Consider the following 22,656-nt stretch of genomic DNA (forward strand, 5'->3'; position numbering starts at 1 on the left):
GCATTTCTGCTTTTCCTGTACTCCTTTCATGTTGTATTGTTGTTAATTTTTCTTTTTTATTTAGAACCTTTCAATTTCAGTGGAATTGTGTGTGTTATATTCTCCTCTTTTTTTTTTCTTTTTTTTTTTTTTTTTTTTTTTAAATAAACGATATTATTTAACTAAAGGGGTAGGGGTGAGCTAAGCCTCATAAGGAGTTAGCAATATTGTAGTTCAAATTCATCTTTAGAGAGAATCAAACATAAGACCTTTCACTTATAAGTGAGGAGAAATATCATTAGACCGTAGTATTAAGTGATTATTCTCTTGGAAGAGGAATACCACTAGACCGTAGTATTAAATGACTATTCTCTTCCCAATTTTGAACCCACACAAGAAGAAAAAATTGTTTCTCCTCTTTCCTTTAGTTAGGGAGCAATAAAAGAGGAAAATTCACAAGGGTACTGATTTAGGGTATTTGAATATGTCGAGGCTCTTTTCCACCCTCCCCAGAGGTCGAAATTCATCGTTACTTGGGATGTTTTATCTTAAGCCAATTAAGCATTGTCATGTGTTTTAAAGAGATTGATTAGTTTGAGTTACCGCCATCCAGTTTTAGGTAAGTTTCTCCTTAAAGTGATTGATTGGTTTAAGTCATCACCCGTCCAATTTTAGGTAAGTTTCTCTCCTTTGGACATCTCATCAAGGTTAAGTTCCTTCAGACTTCCAATCAAGTTAAACTTAACCAAAATAATGCTCAAAACTGCACTATGGTAAAGGGGCGCATTCAATCCTTGTTTGTCCATTAATTCTCAGTTTTTCTATGCATTGCGGGGTAGAGCAGCGTGGTAGCTTGCAAGGCTCACAACCTTGAGGTCACGGGTTCAAATCCCATCTCCACAATTTATGTTTCGTCTTTCGTTTCATTTTCGTTTGTTTCGAGAAATATATCGATCAATTCTGATTCTTTCTTTTCTATTGATTCATTTTCGATCGAGATGTATGGATCCATGAGTTTATGTGTCTATATAGATCATGTTTTATGGATTAACGTAACATAATTATGTTATCTATGTATGTCACACCCAAGTAACGAAAAAAAAGACCGAAAGGATATTTGGCTGCAATCAAGTGTCCATAGTTTCAGCAATCAAAGAAGCACAAGTCCACATCAAATGAGTGCAAATTTACAACTGTTTTTCCTTTGGGTGGTGTTATTCACACGTCTATTTTTACTTATCACACGTCCCTCTCAATTTTTAGTTGTCGGATCGGATGATTTGAAGAAGATCAATAGTCAAAAATTAACAAGTGTGTGGGAGGTAAAAATGATTGTGTGAATAATACCTATCATTTTCTTTTTGTAAACGAGGAAAGGATATTCGAATTGAATTTAAGACATCTATCACTATTGGAAAGAGAAAATAGTTTAGGACATTCGGGTATAATTGGAATAGCAAGTTGCTACTGAATAATTATTTTGAGTTAATGTGTTTAGTTGTTTGTTAATTGAGTTTAAGTTTGGTGTCAGCTGTGATGATTTCTAGTAGTGTAGTCTTGGGAACAATAGTTTTAGCCAGTGGCATAGGTGAGATGAGAACATTTTATTGCAAAGCTTGTTAGGAACTTTGTAATCGCTTCAATTGTTTCAATGAATGAAAAGAGGGAAGTTTTTCCCATATCAATAAATAAGCATATTCTCTGCAATTTTGCAATTAGTGTTGAGTGATTCATCCTACGTTGAGTGACATTCACGATTAGCAACGTAGAGTTATTTTGTTGCCCCTTGTCGAGTGATTCCAGACTATTTAAGAACGGGTCAAACCAAAACGCTATGAAGTATAGACCTTTCTCAAATTGTTGTCAAAGAAAAGCTGAGGTTCATACTCCAAATTATATAGAAAATTGATGTTCTAGCATAAAGTAATTAGCAACATGTGAAGTAGTTTAATTCCTTATAAGAACATACAAGGCTTTTTTTCCAATGTAAGATTAATACACTCAACTGTAATCCTAGTCAAGGATGATCATTCCATGTGACAATAAATCACCCATAAATACCACGTGTACTGTTATTATAGTTAAGCTAGATATAAACTCGACATATGCATTCTTGTCACTACAAAAATATTTTATAAGGCAAGGGCGAAGCTAATGATAGACTCGCCTAGGCAATAGTCTCATGATACAAAAAATTATACATATATATATATATATATATAAGTATGTATATAATATAATATATAATACCTTGTAAAACAATCAAGCAAGCAAACCAAACAATTAAATATTTAACTATTGTTGTTATTACTATATCTCTAATTAGCATCGCCTACGATCGCCTCCCAAATGCCCAAGCTACTCTACAGTCCACTCATGTTGGGCAGAGGCATTTTCCTGATAGTCCCGACCAAAAAATTGCTAGACTAGTCTTTTTTTTTTTTTTTTTTTGGGTTCATTGATATTTTTACATTAAGAGGATGAGAGTTCAGCTAAATCATACAATGGACAACCTAATTTGGTATTGAATTCACCATCCACGAAATTTAAATTTAAAACTTCTCACTTCCAAATGAAAAAAAATACTACCAAACTGTAGTATTGAATGACAATTGCCAAACTACTCTTAATGTTAGTTTTTTAAAACGTTGCTCCACATGGACTTGCACAGTAGACGTAGTGGTCTGCCTTCACAAGCAATCTAGAATGATCTTGAAATCTCTCGAATGTACATGTTTCCCTCAAAAAATGAGTTGCAATTCTCTTTGGATCTCAAAGTCCAGAACCCCACAATTTCACAATTTGGACCACTTAAGAAAGAGATTTGGGCTCTTTAAATTTTTAGATTTTTATAAGATGTGTCAATAAAATGAGTTTAATAAAAACATTTAAATTGAAGTTGAAAGGTCAGAATCTTTTAATCTGCGGACTAGAAACACCAAAATTTAGAAAGAATCTCAATTCTCTTAAAAATTACTGAAGTTCATCTTTCGAGAAAAAAGTGGGAGAGTGGGGGCGGGAGAGAAGAATCGTAAGATTCCCACTCCAGGACTAAAAAGATAAAATAAAAATTAACGCGTTAAAGGACGATGATGGGATCCACTAATAATGATATGACGCCAGCCATGTTTGTGACTTGGGTAAAACTTGCAATGGAAGCTCAAGACTTCATTATATATTTGCACCTTGAATTTTAGTAGCTGTTATGTTTGGATCTTTAAACCTTTTTTTGGAATTTGAATCCTCTCCGGATCTTTTTTTTGAGGGATCCCGATTATCAGAACGACCGTTCATCAAACATCGTGCGATTATAATTAAATGTTTTTTATACTTTTAAAAGTAAAACAATCTCGTTTTACGTAAAAAATATTTAATTATGATCGCACAATTTTTGATAAACAGTCCTTATACCTTGATCTCTGAAATCCCCAGAAAAAAGATCCGGAGAGGATCCAAATTCTAAAAAAAGGTTTAAAGATCCAAACATAACAGCTACTAAAATTCAAGGTGCAAATATATAATGAAGTCTTGAGCTTCCATTGCAAGTTTTACCCAAGTCACAAACATGGCTGGCGTCATATCATTATTAGTGGATCCCATCATCGTCCTTTAACGCGTTAATTTTTATTTTATCTTTTTAGTCTTGGGATCCCAGGAAGAATCCGGAAAAGATTCAAATCCCTTTTTTTTTACCAAATTGGCCTTTACAATTTAAAAAATGCATGTTAAAATGAGGACAACATTAATCCCTTTACAAATTTGATAGAGTTCACACGTGTTTGCTATTCAATTCAGACGGTCTTTAGTTGTAACAAATCCAACGTCGCCTATGTAAACAAAAATGCTTTTCGGGCGAACACATAACAAATGTAATTAAAAAAACGAACACTCATATTGAAATATTGGACATCCAAACTTATGTGAATTAAATGTTCACCTACAAAGTAAATGTTCAATTCATACCCTTTTTTGTTGCAAAAAATCCACCGTCACCCATGTAAACAAGAAAGCTTTTCGAACAAACACAAAACAAATGGAGTTTTAACGAAAAGTCCACGGTACTGTTCACTTTAACGAAAAACCACATTTTTGCACTAAAAATTCAATCATGGTACTATTCACTTTACCCTTTATTTTGTCCTTATTATTCAAACTCAAAATTTTCAAGTCATTTTTATTAGTTTTCCTCAAAACAAATGTAATTAACAAAACGAATAATAGTTAAAGGTAAATTTGGACCACATTATTGTTAGCCTATTGTAAGGCTTAGCCCATTCCCCCACCCTATTTAGTGTAGATAATATCATTTGTTAAAAATAAAAATAAAAACAAAACGAATACTCATATTGAAATACTGGACATCGAAATTTATGTGAAGTGAATGTTCACCTACAAATTAAATTTTGACTCGGTTGGGCTATGTGGCACACCAAAAAGCAACCGGCTCTTTCCAGGTTCATAGGTCTCGCCAAATTGCATATATTGCGTGTGACTCATCAAAGCCGGACGAGTCACCAAAAGTGACACATGTCAACATCTGAGACCTCTGCCAAACAAATCAAATCAAGTAAATAAAGGACCAAGTTAACCTACTTGATCTTATCCACTCAATTATGATTTAATTTTTCAAATTGATGATTCTAGTTTAATTAATAACTGTAAGTCTAAATTAAATCAAATCAAATCAAATACAAAATGGGACAAATTAACTCTAATTTAATTAAATTATATTAATTATGGTTAAATTTCCTAAATTCAAATTTTCTGATTTAATTAAGATCTAAATTAAGTAATTAGCTCAAATTAGATAAATTAGAAAATCAATCCCACAAATTACGAGATTCAGATTAGAATTCTAAACTAAGACTCAATAGCTTGCCTATGCCAAAGCAAACACCAAATACTCAAACACTTGTGTTCTTCATCAAACTCGTATAGAATCAACAAGCACAACAAATACACGTGCCGGTTCATTCACATAAAGCCGAAGACACCCACCACATGAAACCACTCGTGATCTCGTTTCATTCAAGATCAAATCTTGACGACCTTGAAGAAATCTCATCCCAATTCAAGATCAAAGTGCTTGCCACCCTTGGATCAAAACTCAACACTTGAGATTGAATTAGAGGAATATTCTTGTAAAGAACAAAATACAATGTTTGTAACCCTAAATAATAATATCGTTTGTAATTAGATTAGTTTAGTCAAGGTTTAAAATATTAATATCGTTTGTGATCATAATTGTGATTAGCCAAATTAGCTAGAGTAATGAATAATGAACTCATCAACCACAATTTAAAATTTGTAATACTGTAATTGATTAAATTAAAATATTATCCAATAAAATAAATTTGAAAGACCAAAGTGATAGTAACCCCAAAAGTGTAGGGAACAAAAGATGAACTTTCACCATAAGTTCAAAGACTTGGAAAAAAACACTAGTCAATTTCAAAAGATGAACTTACCCCATAAGCTCAAAGACTTGGAAAAAAAACACTAGTCACTTTCAAAAGATGAACTTACCCCATAAGCTCAAAGACTTGTAAAAGACAAACAAATACAAATTACAAAGTAAAAGACATGATAGAAAGAGGGTGAAATCCACACTCAATGTCATCTTCACATAAATAATGTTAGAAAAGCAAAATTTATAAACGAAAGTTTATAGATTAAATGACACACCCCAACCGAGATCAGGGCATGTTGGCCGTCACGTGGAGATGATGTAGCCATGTGCACAGTGCGGAAGCTAAAGGAAATAATATAAAAGTACGAATAATTTAAAACTAGCATATGTAATGTGATAAAATAAGTGCTAGCGTAAGTGAGACGCTGAATTTAGAGCCTAAAGACTACAGCAGTCCAAAGAAAAGATACAACAATAGTGCACCCGAAGGTGACCCTACATCGGTGCGTGTCTGTCAGAAATGCCGGGACGTCCTCTGGGAAAACCACCGAACCCGCTAAGCTACTAGAACCTGGAGGGGCGCAAAACAAAAGCGTGAGTGGGCAAAAACAAAGCTCTTTGAAAACCATTTCATAAAATATATTCTAACCCCTCGCCGTAAAATCTGTATACTTCCCAGTAAATAAACATATATACGTATGTATAAATATGCCAATCATGCTCGCTAATATGCCATGTCAAGCCTCATAATGAAATGCAGGTGCTCAGGTATAAATCACATCAATAGCATAACATCTGACAGCCGGAGTCCCCTAAGTGACCTGTACGGCTGAATCTAGAGCTCAAATCTCAATCTCCATAACTAAACCTGCCCACGAGTCGGAACCACCTAAAGTGGTCTGTACGACAGGCCTGGGTGTAAAACATATAAACGCTCTAGTGCTACGATCACGTGAAGGCTGTGCGAATAATCGCGGGTCACCTACAAGTCGGAACCACCTATAGTGGTCTGTACGACAGGACTGTGCACCTAACTTGGATCCAAGCTGAGCGTATGGTGCGGGAGGTGAACAACACGTGAAGGACTGTGCCCTACTCTGGGCGAAAGCACTAACACCGGGGGTGCAGGTTATGAGCTCTCAAGCACCTCTAATCACCATTTAATGCAAAGGTTAAATAACGCTTACCTGGCACTTACCTGCTCCTCCACATCACCAAATATAATTATGCATATGTATATGTATGCCACTACTAATGCATGCGATGGTGCATAAACGATAATAATATGGTGCATGGCATAAACAATTAACCCTTTTTAAACAATTTCTGGGAAAATAAATGTATATAGGTATATACGGAAAACCAAAAGCCCACTCACTGGTATGTGGAAGGGTTGTAGCCCCCCTGCCTCGAATGTGCACGCTCGTCCTCGGGATACGTGTCACCTATATGCGAATTAACTGTCTTCAAACTCAAAAACCAGCCAACTTCGAACCAAGCTTTCCCGACGTCCAAATTTGTCCAACGAAGCACTCCGAGACTCCTGGGAACCTCACAAACACAACTACAAGCTGAAAATGGCACTACTGGACTCCTCTCAGCCTCACGAACTTGATGGTGTACTTGGTTCCCTCGATCTGCAAAGATTTGGTGGGTTGTGGATTTGTCCGTACACTCGAAGGAAGAAGAAGAAAGAAAGAAGGGAGCTCGGGGGAGAGAGAGACAGGGAAAGGAAGAGAGAGACAGTGAAGGTGAGAGTATGTGGGTGGCCCAGTACCTGCCAACTCCACACCAAGCAACCAAAAAAACGATATAACGAAAACAAACTAGGGGTAGAAAGGTCATTTCATGTGTACGTTTTAATAATCTCGGGACGGGATGTCACATTAAATGACATGAAAATTGACAATTGAACTACTGCTTAAACGTTGATATATGTTCTCTTTTTTTATCAATGACACATCATTTAATTTTAACGATACTACTTCCACACCAGAAAGAAAATTTAATTTGGCACATTCTTACCCAACGTGTTAACACAACAGTGGTTTGGCGTCATCATCATCATCTCAAAGACCTGGGAGTCTACGGAAGTCAAAGAGCACAGTTGCACTGACTGAATTGCGTGACTTTGTCTCTAAATACAAACTTCACTTCACTTGCTCTGCTACGTCTGCTTTGTTCTCTGAAGGCAAAAAACATCTGATAATCTTGGTTTCCAAATTTCCAAAGCATTTAAAGGAGGAGGAGGGATGAAAAACATCAGCAGCAGCAGCAGCAGCAGCAGCAGCACTACCATGACCACCACAACCACCGCACAATCGGTGCCGGACATGGTGGCTGCGATCAGATTCCATCCCACTGAAGATGAAAAGGCCGACTTCTTGAGGAAGAAGATGAAAAATCACAACTCTCAAGCCTGCCTCTTCCTCCCTGTCATCGATCACCGCAAGTTCGAGCCTTGGGAATTGCCTGGTAACCCATGATTCTATCTCACTTTTTCTCGTTCGCTCGTGAAGCAAGAGGTGAACGATTTTTCTTTTTAGGGGATTAGATGGATTAGACATGAAGAAAACTTATCCCTTCGAATCCTACCCATTTTGTGGGGATTCGAAGCATGAAGTTTCGTTATGAGTAATCCATCTTCTACTTTCAAATTGGACAAAATTTCTTCATTTGTTCCATCAACATAGCTTAAATATTGTGATTATCCAATTCGATCCAATCGTAGGCACCGAACGAGCCCTGATTCTAATGAATTATCCAATACATTTGAATTTTTAGTCACCAAACAAGTCCTTGAAGTGAGTTGGTTTCAAATTTTCAGTATCTCACTTTGTGTTGCAGAGAGCATGTTCCCTGAATCTCCATATCAAGCTAAGGCGTGGTACTCCTTCAGCTGGTGTGATTACAAATCCAACAATAGTCCTCGCTTCAAAAGGAAAACAGAGCGAGGCTTCTGGAAGATGAACGGCCATCAACGGGATGTCGGTCCGAAACATTTCACTTGCAAAAAGAGGACATTAACCTTCCGAAAAAAGACCTTCCAGGAAGGTCGTAGGTCTAAATCCGTTACGACCAACTGGAAAATGCACGAGTACATTCGCATTAAGTCTAAACGGGGTTCTAGTCCCCATCAGGCGAGGGATCAGCAAAGGGGCCTTGTTCTCTGCGTCCTCAAGTATAAACCAGCTGATTCTAAGTCTAATAAGAAGAAGCTTAAGGGTACTTCGATCCGTGGTGATTTTGCTGATAGTACTGATAATCGTGGCTACATTGCCTCTAGTTCCGGAGAGGATGAAGCTGCTACTGCTGCTGCAACGAATCATATGTCTCCAGACACGGAAGAAGTTCTAGCATACAAACAGCTAGAACATGATCTGCTTGGTAGTGGAAATCAAGATGATGGTGAACCTGGTGGTGGCAGCTCATCTGAATTTAATCAATCTCTACGCGACATGATTCAAGAGTTTTGGGTATGTATTTATCTGTATTTATTTATTTGTTGTTTTAATAAACACAGGGGATTGGAGGGAGGTTTCTAGATGTGTTGGTCCTCTCTCCTTCATTACTGAGAGTAGCACTTTGTGCCCATAACGGACATGAGCTAATCTCGCCTAGTCCTCTGTTTTATTAAGAAGAAAAATATACAAGCTTTTTGAATATTTTCTGATGTAAACCTGATAATACTGAGCACAAAAGTATATCGAAACTTAATACTTGCTTGTTTTGTGATTCTTAATTTTGCAGTGGCAGTTATGTCCCCCAGCAGGTGAATATCTGAATTCACACTTTCCTCTTCCTGAGCCACCTCAGCCTCATCAGCCACCACAGCTTGGAAATGCTCCTGATGTCTGTAGTGGCGAATTGGTTGATCCTGGTACCAGTGGCTGCATTACCTATAATACTGATAACCAAGCTGCGACAATGAATCATATGGTTTCCGACACAGAAGAAATTCTGGCATTCAAACAGCTAGAGCGTGATGTGTTTGCCGGTGGTAATCACAATGGTGGTGAACCTGGTAGTGGTAATTTGACCTTTGGTGATGGTAATGATGAAACTGGTGGCTGGAAATTCTCGGATTTCGATGATCGAGCTGCATCTGATATGTTTCAAGAGGTGATATAATCGTATGCTTTTTCTACATTTTTTTGTATGAACTTGCAAAGCCTGCCAAAATTTAACACCTGCTTGTTTGTGATTCTTAATCCACCAGTTGTTTCGTGAGATGGGAGAAATTCTAAATTCATCTTCTCAACCGCTGCAGCCACCGCAGCAACATCAGCCACCACAGCCACATCAACCACAGGATTACTGCTCCTCCACACTGCAGGCACCATTACACACTTTGCCAGGAAATGTTTCCTATGTCTATGGTGATTGCACAAGGCGGCAATCTTTAATTCCAGATAATATTTCTTATCTGGGATATAAGAATAATATTTCAACCTGTGATCCCAATGAACAAGTTAGCAAACTTAATGGTGTTCACGATCGAGCTACAGAGGAAATGTTTTCAGAGGTGAGAATGTGGCCTTTGAATGTTGTTTTCTTCATTTTATATCAACTTCCTAATATGACCAAGACTATTAACGTTTTCTCGTTATGATTCTTAATCCAGGCTTTTTTTCAACCACATGAATGTATGGGTCCACCGTTTGATCCGTTACAAGATTACTTGCTGCTGTCACCAATGAACACGGAACTGGGAGATGGTGTGCATCCCAATAACTATATTGGATGCAATGATGAGTTGCGATCTCCAGATGATATGGAGATTCAAACTCGTTTCCCATGAAGTTCTTGATTTATCATTGTTGACCAGGATTAGTAATTTAGTATCCTGGGAAGAAACAGCGTACCCTACGTTTAGTGACTCTAATCTACCAGAGTCACAAGCACGAGTCTTAAGATGGCAACAGCAACATAGGTTTAGTCAGTATTAGTTACTCAAGAATAGCTAGTGAACAACAAGATTTAATTATCGAAGAACAGCAAGATCTTAGTTATCGAAGAACAGCAAGATCTTAGTTATTGAAAAACAGCAATAGGGGACTTGTAAACCCCAAGAGCTCTAGCAAGAGTAGAGCATCACCCTTATCTACAATTCAGGAACTGTAGGCATTATGTCCAGGACAACCGATGTAGGTTACCTAAGCCTATTCTTGTTCCTTTTGGCCGTTGTAAGAATTCCCTAGTTTTAGAAACTTGAAAGCTTGTTAGGTGAACATGTTAGTTCAAAGAACAGCAGTAGAAGCCAGTGTTTGAGATGTCATGAGGAAATCTACTCTCCTCTGACGAGTCCAGATGAAGTAAAGATGTCTTTTCTCAGAATCAGCAGTTGTTTGGAGACCGCATATCTCATGTCAACCAGGCTACGAGTATTCCTTAGCAAAATTGTCTTCAGATGGTGTACTTTCTTCATCAAAAAGTCATACAAACCTCAGCAAAAATGTGTCAAATAATGTACTCTCTTCGTCAAAGTAATACGTACCTCAGCAAAACTGTCTTCAACCATCATCCATTCGCGTCTATCCACTGGGAGTTGGTCCGAGAAGAATCCGACTGCAAAGCTGTATCACAAGACAAGGTGAGCAATCAAAGCTGAAATAGTTAATAAAAGCTCTTGTATTGAAGCTTTGGGAAGGCTATTTTCTGTTTTCACTCAACCTAATTTGATTTCTGTTAACTCCATTTGCAGGTCAGGGAAGCTGCAGAGTATTGCATTGCTCTTCATCTGCCCGGGAAGAAAACAAAAACCATGTCTTTGAAGCATACGGTTTTGAAGCAGGCAACTATAGGATTCTTTCACTGGAGCATCTCCTCAAAACCATCGATCAAGTCCCCGTTGGGGAATGGTATAATACTTTGATACCAAGTTCTAGTTCTAGCCTCGTACTCAGGCTTCGTTCGACTATTCTGGAAATGGCGTTATGCAGGATCTGCTGCTGCGACATGGCTGCTGGAGTCTCAAATATATTACAATAACCAGGCACCAATGGTGATGTACCGGTTGTTGGTATTGAAATTTGAGGTTCCGTCCCTAATGGAGTAGCAAGTACAATCATTATCAAAATCGGATGATTATGATTGGTTTAATCCTTTGATAACCTTCAGAATTAAACACCCTTTCTTATGTAAATATTGCTTTACTTAATTTCCCTGTATCAGCTGCTGCGTTTCTGTGCAGCATTTCTGCTTTTCCTGTACTGCTTTCATGTTGTATTGTTATTAATACTGTTTATGTGCAACCTTTCAATTTCTTGGAATTTCGTTTATTATATTCTCCTCGTGGTTTTTTATACGTCCTTATATTTTTATACCAGGGAAATAAGGAATAAATTGGTCGAACTAGTATTTGAATCCATAAATAAGGAAAATGTTTCTCCTTCCTTTAGTTAGGGAGCAACGGGAGGAAAATTCAGGGTGCTGATTTAGGGCATTTGGATATGCAGAAGCTCACCATTTGACCCGCATCGACGCCAACCCGTCATATCCAAAATCAAACACAGCGCCATTACGGCCGACGACTCCATACACGAATACATGAATCCGGCTGCTCGTACTTCCATCGTTGTTGATAATCCCGTACCGTTTCATACCAAAATCTTTCGAATTTTGCAAATTCAAGAAATTTTATGTATTTAACGAATTCTTTTTTATACATATCAATGTACAAAGTGTGAGAAGTTAGAGAACTTTAAAACCTCACTTTGAAGGCTTGCCTAGAACCCTCAAAATCTCAAGACCGATATTGTTGCAGTCCTTTATAAAAACATACAAAACTCTTCTTTTTCTACAACATTGTGTAGTATTATTACAGCTAAGCTGGATGTAAACTCGAAATCTGTAACAACATTGTTGTCACTCCACAAGGACATGCACAGTAGACGTACTGACGTAATGCTTTGCCTTCAAAAACAATTATTTTCCACGTATGAGATTCTAGAAAGTTCTTAAATTCTAGAGTACGTTGATATGATGCAGCCATGTCCAACACTCAGGTCAAACTTGCATTGGAAGTTCAAGACTTAATTATATATTTGCACCTTCAATTTTGGTAGTTGTTCTGTTTGAATCTTTAAACGTTTTTTTGTTCCAAATTGGCCCCTAAACTTCTAATATTGTGTGGTAAGATAAGGACAACACTTCAACCCCTACAAAATTTGATAGGATTCAAACAGTTTTTGGTTGTAACAAATCTAGAGTTGCTTATGTCAACGAGAAAACTTTTCAAACAACCACAAGACAAATTAATTAACAAAACGATCACTCATATTGTAAAATCATATTGTTTAGTTTAGCCAGAATTTAGATTAGTATTATCATTTGTAAGTTTAATCAGAGTTAAGATAGTAATATCGTTTGTGATCATAACTGTGTAAATTTGGGATTAGCCAAGTTAGCGAAAGCAATTTGCTGACCTCTTCTCGCCCAAGTTAAAATTTATCACAACATAATGTAAATTAGATTACAATATTACTGGAATTAAAGAAATTGTGATAAGAAATAAATGGAAGACCAAAATGAAAGAAACCCTAGAAGTATAGGGAGCAAAAGATGAACTTACACCATAAGCTCAAAGACCCGGAAAAAATACTAGTCAACTTTCAATAGTCCAGTGCTTTGAGGGATAAGTGGGGTCTTTGATGAGCGTATATAAATACGACTCCGCTCGAATGCTGCTTCCCCACAGAACCCAAAACACCGATCAATAATCACAGTTCAAAGTTGAGAGAGAGAGAGAGAGAGAGAGAGAGAGAGATGAGCAGTAGCAGCATCAGCAGCTGCATGACAACTGAAGGAGATGCAGTGCATGTGAATGGGATCCTACTACCTGGGTTCAGATTCTACCCCACTGATGAGTTGCTGATCAGCTACTACTTGAAGAACAAGATACAGGGCACAGACTCCCATTTCCGTCACGTCATCCCTGAAATCGATGTCTGCAAGTACGAGCCCTGCGATCTTCCTGGTAACCCCACGAATCTGTCTCACTTTTTCTTCACTACCCTTTTCTTATTTCTGATGGATTCTGATGGATTCTGATGTTGTGTATGCAAATTTACAATCTTGTTCCATTTTTCTCTTCTTTGTCATCCAGAATTGAATTGGGTTTCCATTTTTGTTTTGTTTTGTGATTCCAGTGCTCTATTTCTTTTGTATGATGCTGTTGTATGCATATATTTATGATCTTTTCAGTTTTTGTGTTTTTGTATCTTAAGAATTGGAGTGCAAGGGTGGATTGCCCGGGTTCAAACCATTGCGCCCCGGGCAAACCCTCCCCCCTCCCCTTAGTATAAACTTAAGAGTAGTAATATCGCTTGTCGCTCAAGAATTGGAGTGGACTGGTTTCAAATTTTGAACATTTTGTTTTGTTGTTGGATTTCAGCATTCTTCCCACAAGATCATGAGAAGGAGTGGTTCTTCTTCAGCCGGCCCGACTACAAGTACATCAACAGCACTCGCTGCAACCGGGCCACGGATCAAGGCTTTTACAAGATCACAGGAAAGGAGCGTGAGATCAGGGCTGAAGAATCCAAAGCTGTGATTGGGAAGAAGAGGATTCTGACCTTTTACGAAGGTCGTGTGCCGAAAGCAAAGAAGACCGATTGGGTAGTCCATGAGTATTATCTCACAGAAATTGAGGTGGGTTCTAAACCCACCAAGCAGATGGACTTTGTCCTCTGCCGCCTGAAGAACAATTCAGCTAGTTATAAGAAGCCGAAGGGTTATCCAATCTGGGGCGAATTAGCTGATTCAGGAGCGAATTCTGAAGACGATCAAGCTGTTGTAAGTGATGTGCTAACAGAGCCAGTGCAACATCTGGGAGAAAAAGAGCTAGAGATTAGCCAAGTTAGCTTGAGCTTTGATGATGGTGATGATGAAACTGGTGTCTGGAAATTCTCGGATTTCGATGATCCAGCTATGTTTCTAGAGGTGAGATAATCATATGCTTTTTCTGCATTCTTTCGTATGAACTTGCAAAACCTGCCAAAATTTAACACCTGCTTGTTTGTGATTCTTAATCCACCAGTTGTGTGCTGAGATGGGAGAAATTCTGAATTCACCCTCTCAACCGCTGCAGCAGACACCACAGCCACACCAGCCACCGCATCCACATCAGCCTTCACAGCCACATCAACCACAGGATTACTGCCCACCCACACTGCAGGCACCGTTACACGCTTTGCCGGGAAATGTTTCCTATGTCTATGGTGATTGCACAAGGCGGCAATCTTTAATTCCAGATAATACTTCTTATCTTGAATATAAGAATAATATTTCAACCTGTGATCCCAATGAACAAGTTAGCAAACTTAATGGTGATCACGATCGAGCTACAGAGGAAATGTTTTTAGAGGTGAGAATATGGTCTTTGAATGTTGTTTTCTTCATTTTATATGAACTTTCTAATATGATCAAAACTTCTAACGTTTTCTCGTTATGATTCTTAATCCAGGCTTTTTTCCAACCACATGAATGTATGGGTCCACTGTTTGATCCGTTACAAGATTACTTGCTGCTGTCACCAATGAACACGGAACTGGGAGATGGTGTGCATCCCAATAACTATATTGGATGCAATGATGAGTTGCGATCTCCAGATGATATGGAGATTTAAACTCTTTTCCCATAAAGTTCTTGATCTATCATTGTTGACCAGGATTAGTAATTTAGTATCCTGGGAAGAAACAACGCACCCTACTTTTAGTGACTCTAATCTACCAGAGTCACAAGCACGAGTCTTAAGATAGCAACAGCAACATTGGTTTAGTCGGTATTAGTTACTCAAGAATAGCTAGTGAACAACAAGATTTAATTATCGAAGAACAGCAAGATCTTAGTTATCGAAGAACCACATGATCTTAGTTATTGGAAAACAGCAATAGGGGACTTGTAAACCCCAAGAGCCCTAGCAAGAGTAAAGCATCACCATAGTCTACCTTTCAGGAACTGTAGGCATTAGAAACTTCTTCTGCCAGTTTTGGACGATCATGTCCGTGACAACCGACGTACGTTCCCTAAGCCTGTTCCTCTTCTTTTTGGCCGTTTTTAAGCATTCCTTAGTTTTAGAAACTTCAAAGCTTGTTAGGTGAACATGTTAGTTCGAAGAACAGCAGCAGAAGCCAGTGTTTGAGATGTCATCTGGAAAGCTACTCTCTTTCGACAAGTCTAGATTAAGCAAAGTGTCTTTTCTCAGAAGCAGCAGTTGTTTGGAGACCGCGTGTCTCCTGTCAACCAAACTACAAATATTCCTCAGCAAAATTGTCTTTAAATAGTGTTCTCTCTTCATCAAAAGTCAGACGAACCTCAGCAAAATTGTCTTCAAATTATCTACACTCTTCATCAAAAGCCATACGTACCTCAGCAAGACTGTTTTCAACCATCGTCCATTCGCATCTATCCACTGGGAGTTGCTTTGAGAAGAATCCGACTGCAAAGCTGTATCACAAGACAAGGTGAGCAATCAAAGATGAAATAGTTAATAAAAGCTCTTGTATTGAAGCTTTGGGAAGGCTATTTTCTGGTTTCACTCAACTCAGTTTGATTTCTGTCAACTCTACTAGCAGGTCAAGGAAGCTGCAGAGTATTGCATTGCTCTTCATCTGCCCCAGAAGAAAGCAAAAACCGAGTCTTTGAAGCAGGCAACTGTAGGTTTCTTTCATTGAAGCATCTCCTCAACACCACTTATCAAGTCCCCCGACGGGGAATCGTATAATACTTCGCACCAAGCTCTAGTTCGAGCCTCGTACTCAGGCTTTCCTTCCACAGTCGTTTATTCTGGAAATGGCGTTATACAGGATCTGCTGCGACATGGTTTCTGGAGTCTCAAGTATGTTACAATAACCAGACACTAATGTTGATGTACTGGTTGTTGGTATTGAAATTTGAGGTTCCATCCGTAATGGAGTGGTAATTACGATCATTATCAAAATCGGATGATTATGATTGGTTTAATCCTTTGATAACCTTCAGAATTAAACACCCATCTTATGTAAATATTGCTTTGATTAGTTTCCCTGTATCAGCTGCTGCGTTTCTGTGCAGCATTTCTGCTTTTCCTGTACTCTTTTCATGTTGTATTGCAGTTAACGTTGTTTATTTAGAACCTTTCAATTTCAATGGAATTTTGTGCAGTATATTCTCTTTTTTTTTTTTTTTAATACAAAGTTATATATTTTTTGTAGGGGTTTTTTGAAATAGGTCCAAAATAACTAAAAATTGGACCTATTTCAAAAGTCAAAAGTCACTAAAAATTGGACCTATTTCAAAAGGTAGTCTATAAAATTGGATCTATTTCAAATTTTCCCTTTTTTGTAAGGGTTTGAGGAATAAATTGGTATCGAACTAGTATTTGAAACCACACAATAAGAAAAATTGTTTTTTCGCTTTCCTTTAGTTAGGGAGCAACAGGAGGAAAAGTCACTAGAGCACTGATTTAGGGCATTTGGATATGTCGAGGCTCTTTTCCACCCTCCCTGAAGGCAGAAACTCATCTACAATTGGACGTTTTATCTCAAGCTAATCAAGCATTGCCATGTGTTTTTAACTTTCTAGCAGTGATTGATTGGTTTGAATAACCGCCACAATGGCACTCCAGTTATAGGTAAGTTTCGTTCCTTTGGACACCCCGTCAAGGTTAAGTTCCTTTCGATTTCCAATCAATGGTAAAAACTTAGAACCACAATAAAATCTGAAAGCTGAAAGTTTATAGTAGAATGCTAAAAAACTGCACTCTATTTCATTACTGTGACACACATCTTACATATTTACACCACATTTTACAGCAGCCAGTCTAACACCACCGCTGTCTTCGCAGAAAATATTGATCTATTTGTTCAAAAGAATAATAAATGAGAATACAAAAGTCTAAACAAAAATTATGCGTTTCAATACAGGGAAAGTTAGGCAACCAATGATTTAAGATCTAAAAAGTTCCCAACTCCAGCACCTTTGTGTGACCAAAAACTTTACCACATGAGCACTGAAGCAGGCCGCTATACATCTACTCATAGCTGACCGAGTTATTACTGTTTCAAAAAAAGGAGAAAGGAAGAAGGATGTTCAGCTGCAATCGGTCGTTCTCAGAGTAAGAGTCTTCCACACCATAGAATTTGAGAAATACTAAGCAGATCTAATGTTAGCTAATGCGCACCTCCACATCAAATCAAGACAGAACATCTATTTTATATCGTAAAACATTGTGTAGTCCTTAAAACTAAAGTAATCAGATATATGAGCATCTAGCAGTAGCATTTTCCGTAACAAATTCAAGATGATACTTCGCTGATAAAGCTTGGTTAATGAAATATGCACTGAAAACGCTAACTTTAGAAACATGTCAAGGACCGTAAATACATTGTCATCTGACCTTTGAGTGCCACAGTGTTGGATGATAAAACAAATAAATCAACGATCAAAATCACAGAAGGACATTCCCAGACCTGTAGAACACATGCTCAAATTAGATATGCGTTGAGTCTAACCAAGTATTCTTGAGGAAAGTTCAAATATGAGAAAAGAAAAAACGGATTTATTTAATTTGCAAACCATACCATCATTGCAATAAGAAACATCTTGAAGTAACTTGAAATAAATATTGCAAGCAGAAGCTCTTTATACCTGTACCAGAATTTACAATATCACACTCATATGTTTATGTTTGTATATATGTATATATCCACTGAGACAAGACAATGACTTATCTCACTACTAAAGGTTGCTCCAGTTGTGAATCTTTCACACCATGACTCACGGGTGGTCATAATTTGTTCTTCTTCTTCTTATGTGGTCTATATCTTTTCGCTAAACTTTAAAACGTGCAAACCATACCAACTTAAGCCTGACTAACTTCCTACTTGTTCATAGCTCAGCATAATTTTGAGTACCCATTATCACTCTTAACTTTCTGAGCGGTCGCAAATCAAAGATGCTAGAAGGAACTCTCTAGTTCAGTTTACCCCATTTTATCGACTTACCAAACAGGCATGCTTCCTGAACAAGTTTCCATATAGACAGGTAATAAAGCTATGCCTCAGTTAAAATATTCATAGAAATCACTGCCATCCTGGGAAGTATACACGGGAAATGTTACCTGAGTGGTCTAGGGAATGTGCTGAAAAGAATCCTCATAGCAAGTAAAAATGTAGAAAGAAACATGATATTTCCAAAGACGATATCCATCAGCATCTGAAATCAGAACATCCTTTTCTTATTAATAGGAAACTGAAATGCCAAAATTCTCAACCCATCTGTTAAAATTTAATATAAATCATCCTACATGCGTGTAAACCCCACGAAATCCGATAATGTACCCACGAACCTTTTGAAATCTCCAAAGTAACGAGGCGAAGCTCATGGACAAGCCCCATTCTTCCTTGCTTCTTTCCAAAAAGAGACTCCTATCTACACACATTGCTAAGGCACCCAAAACATATATAAACACATATTATGTAAAAAGAATCAAAATTTAAATTTCCAAAAACACAATCCAGATAAGCACGGTAAGGATACAAGCATCCAGCAGAAGAAACCCGAAAGTCGACTTCCACAATAAACCCTGAAAAGGGTATCCAGAAAATAAAATTAGCAACTCCTGGTGACCCAAATTTTCAAAGGAACAGTAAAACTGTAAATTCGTAGAAGCAAAAAGCAGCATAATTTTCAGTACCTGGAAAGAAGGAGCTTGTGGGTCGATGACATTATAGAGTAAATGTGTATAAGCTTTGGTCTTGTGCAGAATCAAATCAATTAGAATAATCTGGCAGTGCAAACAAATCAAAACGTATCAAATTTGTTGAATTTCGAAGGAGAAAATTGAAGGAAAAAAAAAAAGATAGAAGCTTTACTATGGGTTCGCATTCAATGTACTCGTCTGCAACTGCCTTGCAATTACCCTATTCACAGAAAAACCTAACCAATTTAGCAGCAGAAAAACTCAAAAAATACAGAAAAAATTAAATAAAATAGGAAAAGAAAAGAAAGGAAAAGGGATATACGCATTTCATGAGACGAATGTTTCCGGGAGAGTATTGGACGAACAGAGTCGTCATGCGACCGCCGCACTCTACACATCTGTACTCCATGGCGCTCTGTGCCCCTCTCTCTGTGGGCACTCTGGAAACACTGGTTCTTCTTGTTTCCGGGTTTGGGCTTTGGCTTCGATAAAAGAAATAAAATTTGGGCCTTCGCTGACTTGTGCTCGTAAACGGTGTCGCTTTTAGTTTGAGCTTCTTTGTTTTTTGTTTCTTGTTGGATTTTTTAGGTTTTATTTTTGTTCGATTGGATTTGTGAGCTTAATCATGCATATGGTTAAGAATATTTACCTTATTATCACTATAGAAAGGAAATGCAAATACTATGTTTAAGATTTTAACAAATCTAATGATGTATCATCTAATTCACTGTAAACACCTTTATTTTTTTTATTAATTACCATAAACATTTGAAGACGTAGCTCTAGTTTGGTATTATTTTTTTTCATTAAAAATTGCTTCACTTTAAATTAAAGTAGTAAAAAAATTGTTTGGTAAAAATAAAATATAAGGCTTATTTTAAAAGTAATGACCTCCAAACAGCAGCTTTTAAAAGTAACATGTAGATTACTTTTAAAAGCTGCTTTAATAAAAAGCGGAGTTAAGCCTTTAGAATATTTTTAATTCTTGTAATAAGCTCTCTTTTTTTTGTTGAACAAACTATAATAAACTCATTAATTTTAAACAATGGCATTATTTATCCTTTTAGAAACAGCTTTTACACTGATTTTCATACTCACAACACTTTTAAAAATACAATCTATCAAACGCTCAACTACTTTATTTTGTAGCTGATTACTCTTAAATCACAACATAAGCAATTTATTAAAAAAGCACAGCAATCTGAAGCTGGCCCTTACTAAGTTACTATACAATTCTTAACATAACCCCCAATCGTTGTTCTAAAAATTCCCGCCTACAACCATCTACGCCTACCTAGGAGTTAGGCGGTGGACTATCGTCCTAATTAATCCTTAGGTATTTGAAAATTAAGAAAGGGCTCCTAGATCTCCGCATAGGCACCCACCTAGCCATTCTAGGCATTTGTCTAATTCGCAATTCTCACTTATACAGAAAATTGATAACTTCATTTTGCATTTTATATATTTTTAATAAAATGTAAGACACTTGTTGAATACTTGGTTGAACTCTCACTATATGCTTGTCCCCCATGTTTTCAATATTTCCTATACTTTATAATTTGGGTAAATTACCCTTTCATACCTCAGGTTTGGAGTCTATTTCAATTCCTTACAACATCTTCAAAACAATTCAATTTCATACCTTAAGTACTATTTTATTTCAAAATAATACATCCGTTACATTTTCCATCCATTGATCCGTTAAGTGCTGACGTGGCTGCTAACGTGGGACACCATGTGGCAAAAATAATAATTTTTTATTTTAAAAAAAACCACCTGAATCTTAAAAAAAATATTGAAACCTAGCTCCCCGCAAACAAACCCAGAAACCTTAAACCCTCTCACCCCTCCTCGACTCAGCTCCCTCCTCCACTCTCTTCACCTCCCCTCCCATCAAGAAACCCAGCAAACCCCCACCTTCCCTAAGCCCTTTCTCTTCTTCACCCCCACCCTCCTTTTTCTCACCTGCAACCCCACCCACCCTTAGCAAACCTAACTCTATCCAGACCACCACCAACCAAGCAGCAAAAAATTTCAAAACTTGAAGGACAAAATTAAATGCATACCTCGTTGTTGGAGCCGACCGACTTGCCGATGAACAGGGCACAGATGAGGGCAGGAGAAGAGCGTGGGTGTTGCAGATGAGAGGAGGGTGGGGGTCGGGTTCTAGACAAGATGGGTCGCCTGGGTCGAGATCTAGGTTCTGGGCGAGGTTGGACGCAGGGAGTTAGGTCGTCGGAGGGGGGAAGCAGGGTAAGGTCTCTAGGGGGATGGGGGAAACAGGGTGAGGTGGTGGGGGGGGAGATGTCGAGGTAGGTCGCATCGTGGGGGGTGCGGGCGGAAGGAGGGTCAGGGTTCTGGCTCAGGTGGGTCGTCGGGATGAAGGGGGAAGACGAGCTGGGCGGGTGTGGGTGGGGAGAAAGGGTTATGGGTTTGTGGGGGGGTGGTTGCGAGGAGATGGGATGGGGTCTAATTCAATTTTTTTTTTCATTTTTTTTAAATTAAGGGTTATAGGCTTGAGAAAATTCAGGTTTTTTTTTTTTAAATTAAAAAAATATTTTTATTTGCCACGTGGCAGACATTTGGCAGCCACGTCCACATTTAACAGATCAATGGATGGAAAATGTAACGGAGGTATTATTTTGAAATAAAATAGTACTTAAGGTATGAAAGTGAAATGTTTTAAAGATGTTGTAAGGAATTGAAATAGACCTCAAACCTGAGTTATGAAAGTGTAATTTACCCATATAATTTTTATGTTTTTTTTTTGGCAATGATGTATCTTAATACAATTATATTTTTTAAGTATAAATAGACACAATTTATACGATATATAATAAATTTACTTCAATCTGCCTAGACCTACCAACCATCTAGGTGGTAGGCCTTAGCCGCCGCCCAACTAGTCTCTAACGTCTTTTAGGACCTTGCCCTCAATAGTCTCCCTCTCTCTCTCTCAAAAAAGAAAATTATTAATGTATAATAAGAGGAGAAGGAAGAGGGTAGGAAACTTTTAAATAATTTAGGGGGAGCAAAGTTTGAACTCCGAATTCATGGGTGGAAATCCAACATCCTATCCGCTAGGATATTGTCCCACAAGCATCTCTCTCTTCCATCCTTACACTTATGATAACAATCTTAAAAGAGAAAGTAGGCTAGAACCCTAATGTGGTCCATGCAAGTTTGTGCCTGGTTAAAAATAGTTACTATGCTTGCATCTTAGCATAGCTTAACATAATTGCACTACTACAATATTAGCTTTAGGTGTCGGATAATGGTGGCGGTTTAATAAGCCATTATTTCAGATAAAAGATATCCGACACATCATTCAATTAGTGTCAGATAACAATGAAATCCTGACGGTTAAATCCGACATAAATTTCTGATGGATATTTAGTGTCTGATGCAACCGCCATAAAATTATTATAAATTATTATAACCACCAGTATTTTTGAATTCTTTTTTTTTTATAATATTTTTAACATATTCCGGCGGTTTTTAAGTTAATGGTGGCGATTATAACCGACATAAATTATATATTTTATTATTTTTGTTTCTGGAGGTTATTATTTTAGTATTTTGA

General features: G+C 37.6%; 2 protein-coding genes across 5 annotated transcripts; one reads left to right on the forward strand and one right to left on the reverse strand.

Moving 5' to 3' along the window:
• Nucleotides 1-7,507: 7,507 nt before the first annotated feature.
• LOC103927995 (NAC domain-containing protein 20) lies at nt 7,508-16,536 on the forward strand. Of its 4 annotated transcripts, none has more exons than XM_018642744.2 (6): nt 7,508-7,864; nt 8,237-8,865; nt 9,140-9,511; nt 9,609-9,914; nt 10,014-10,982; nt 15,967-16,536. In XM_018642744.2, the coding sequence occupies exons 1-5, from the start codon at nt 7,642-7,644 to the stop codon at nt 10,188-10,190; spliced, it is 1,707 nt and encodes a 568-aa protein (XP_018498260.2). In that variant the 5' UTR covers nt 7,508-7,641; the 3' UTR covers nt 10,191-10,982; nt 15,967-16,536. The 4 variants fall into 4 exon arrangements, with proteins under 4 accessions (XP_018498260.2, XP_018498259.2, XP_048421988.1 ...); XM_018642743.2 differs by lacking the exon at nt 15,967-16,536 and adding an exon at nt 11,094-11,678; XM_048566031.1 differs by lacking the exons at nt 7,508-7,864; nt 8,237-8,865; nt 9,140-9,511; nt 9,609-9,914; nt 10,014-10,982 and adding exons at nt 13,100-13,367; nt 13,785-14,332; nt 14,430-14,756; nt 14,856-15,855 and having other exon boundaries at nt 15,964-16,536.
• Nucleotides 16,537-17,104: 568 nt separating this feature from the next.
• Nucleotides 17,105-19,564, reverse strand: LOC103927993 (protein ARV 2). The gene is made up of 9 exons (XM_009336994.3): nt 19,396-19,564; nt 19,246-19,293; nt 19,068-19,157; nt 18,911-18,956; nt 18,720-18,802; nt 18,492-18,586; nt 17,953-18,019; nt 17,769-17,841; nt 17,105-17,427 (listed from the first exon to the last, which is right to left on the reverse strand). Exons 1-9 carry the CDS (start codon nt 19,480-19,482, stop codon nt 17,318-17,320), a joined length of 699 nt encoding a protein of 232 aa, XP_009335269.3. The 5' UTR covers nt 19,483-19,564; the 3' UTR covers nt 17,105-17,317.
• Nucleotides 19,565-22,656: the final 3,092 nt, after the last annotated feature.

The sequence above is a fragment of a genome, unplaced genomic scaffold (assembly GCF_019419815.1).
Source record: "Pyrus x bretschneideri cultivar Hongxiangsu unplaced genomic scaffold, Pyrus_bretschneideri_v1 Contig40, whole genome shotgun sequence".
NCBI classification, from domain to species: domain Eukaryota; kingdom Viridiplantae; phylum Streptophyta; class Magnoliopsida; order Rosales; family Rosaceae; genus Pyrus; species Pyrus x bretschneideri.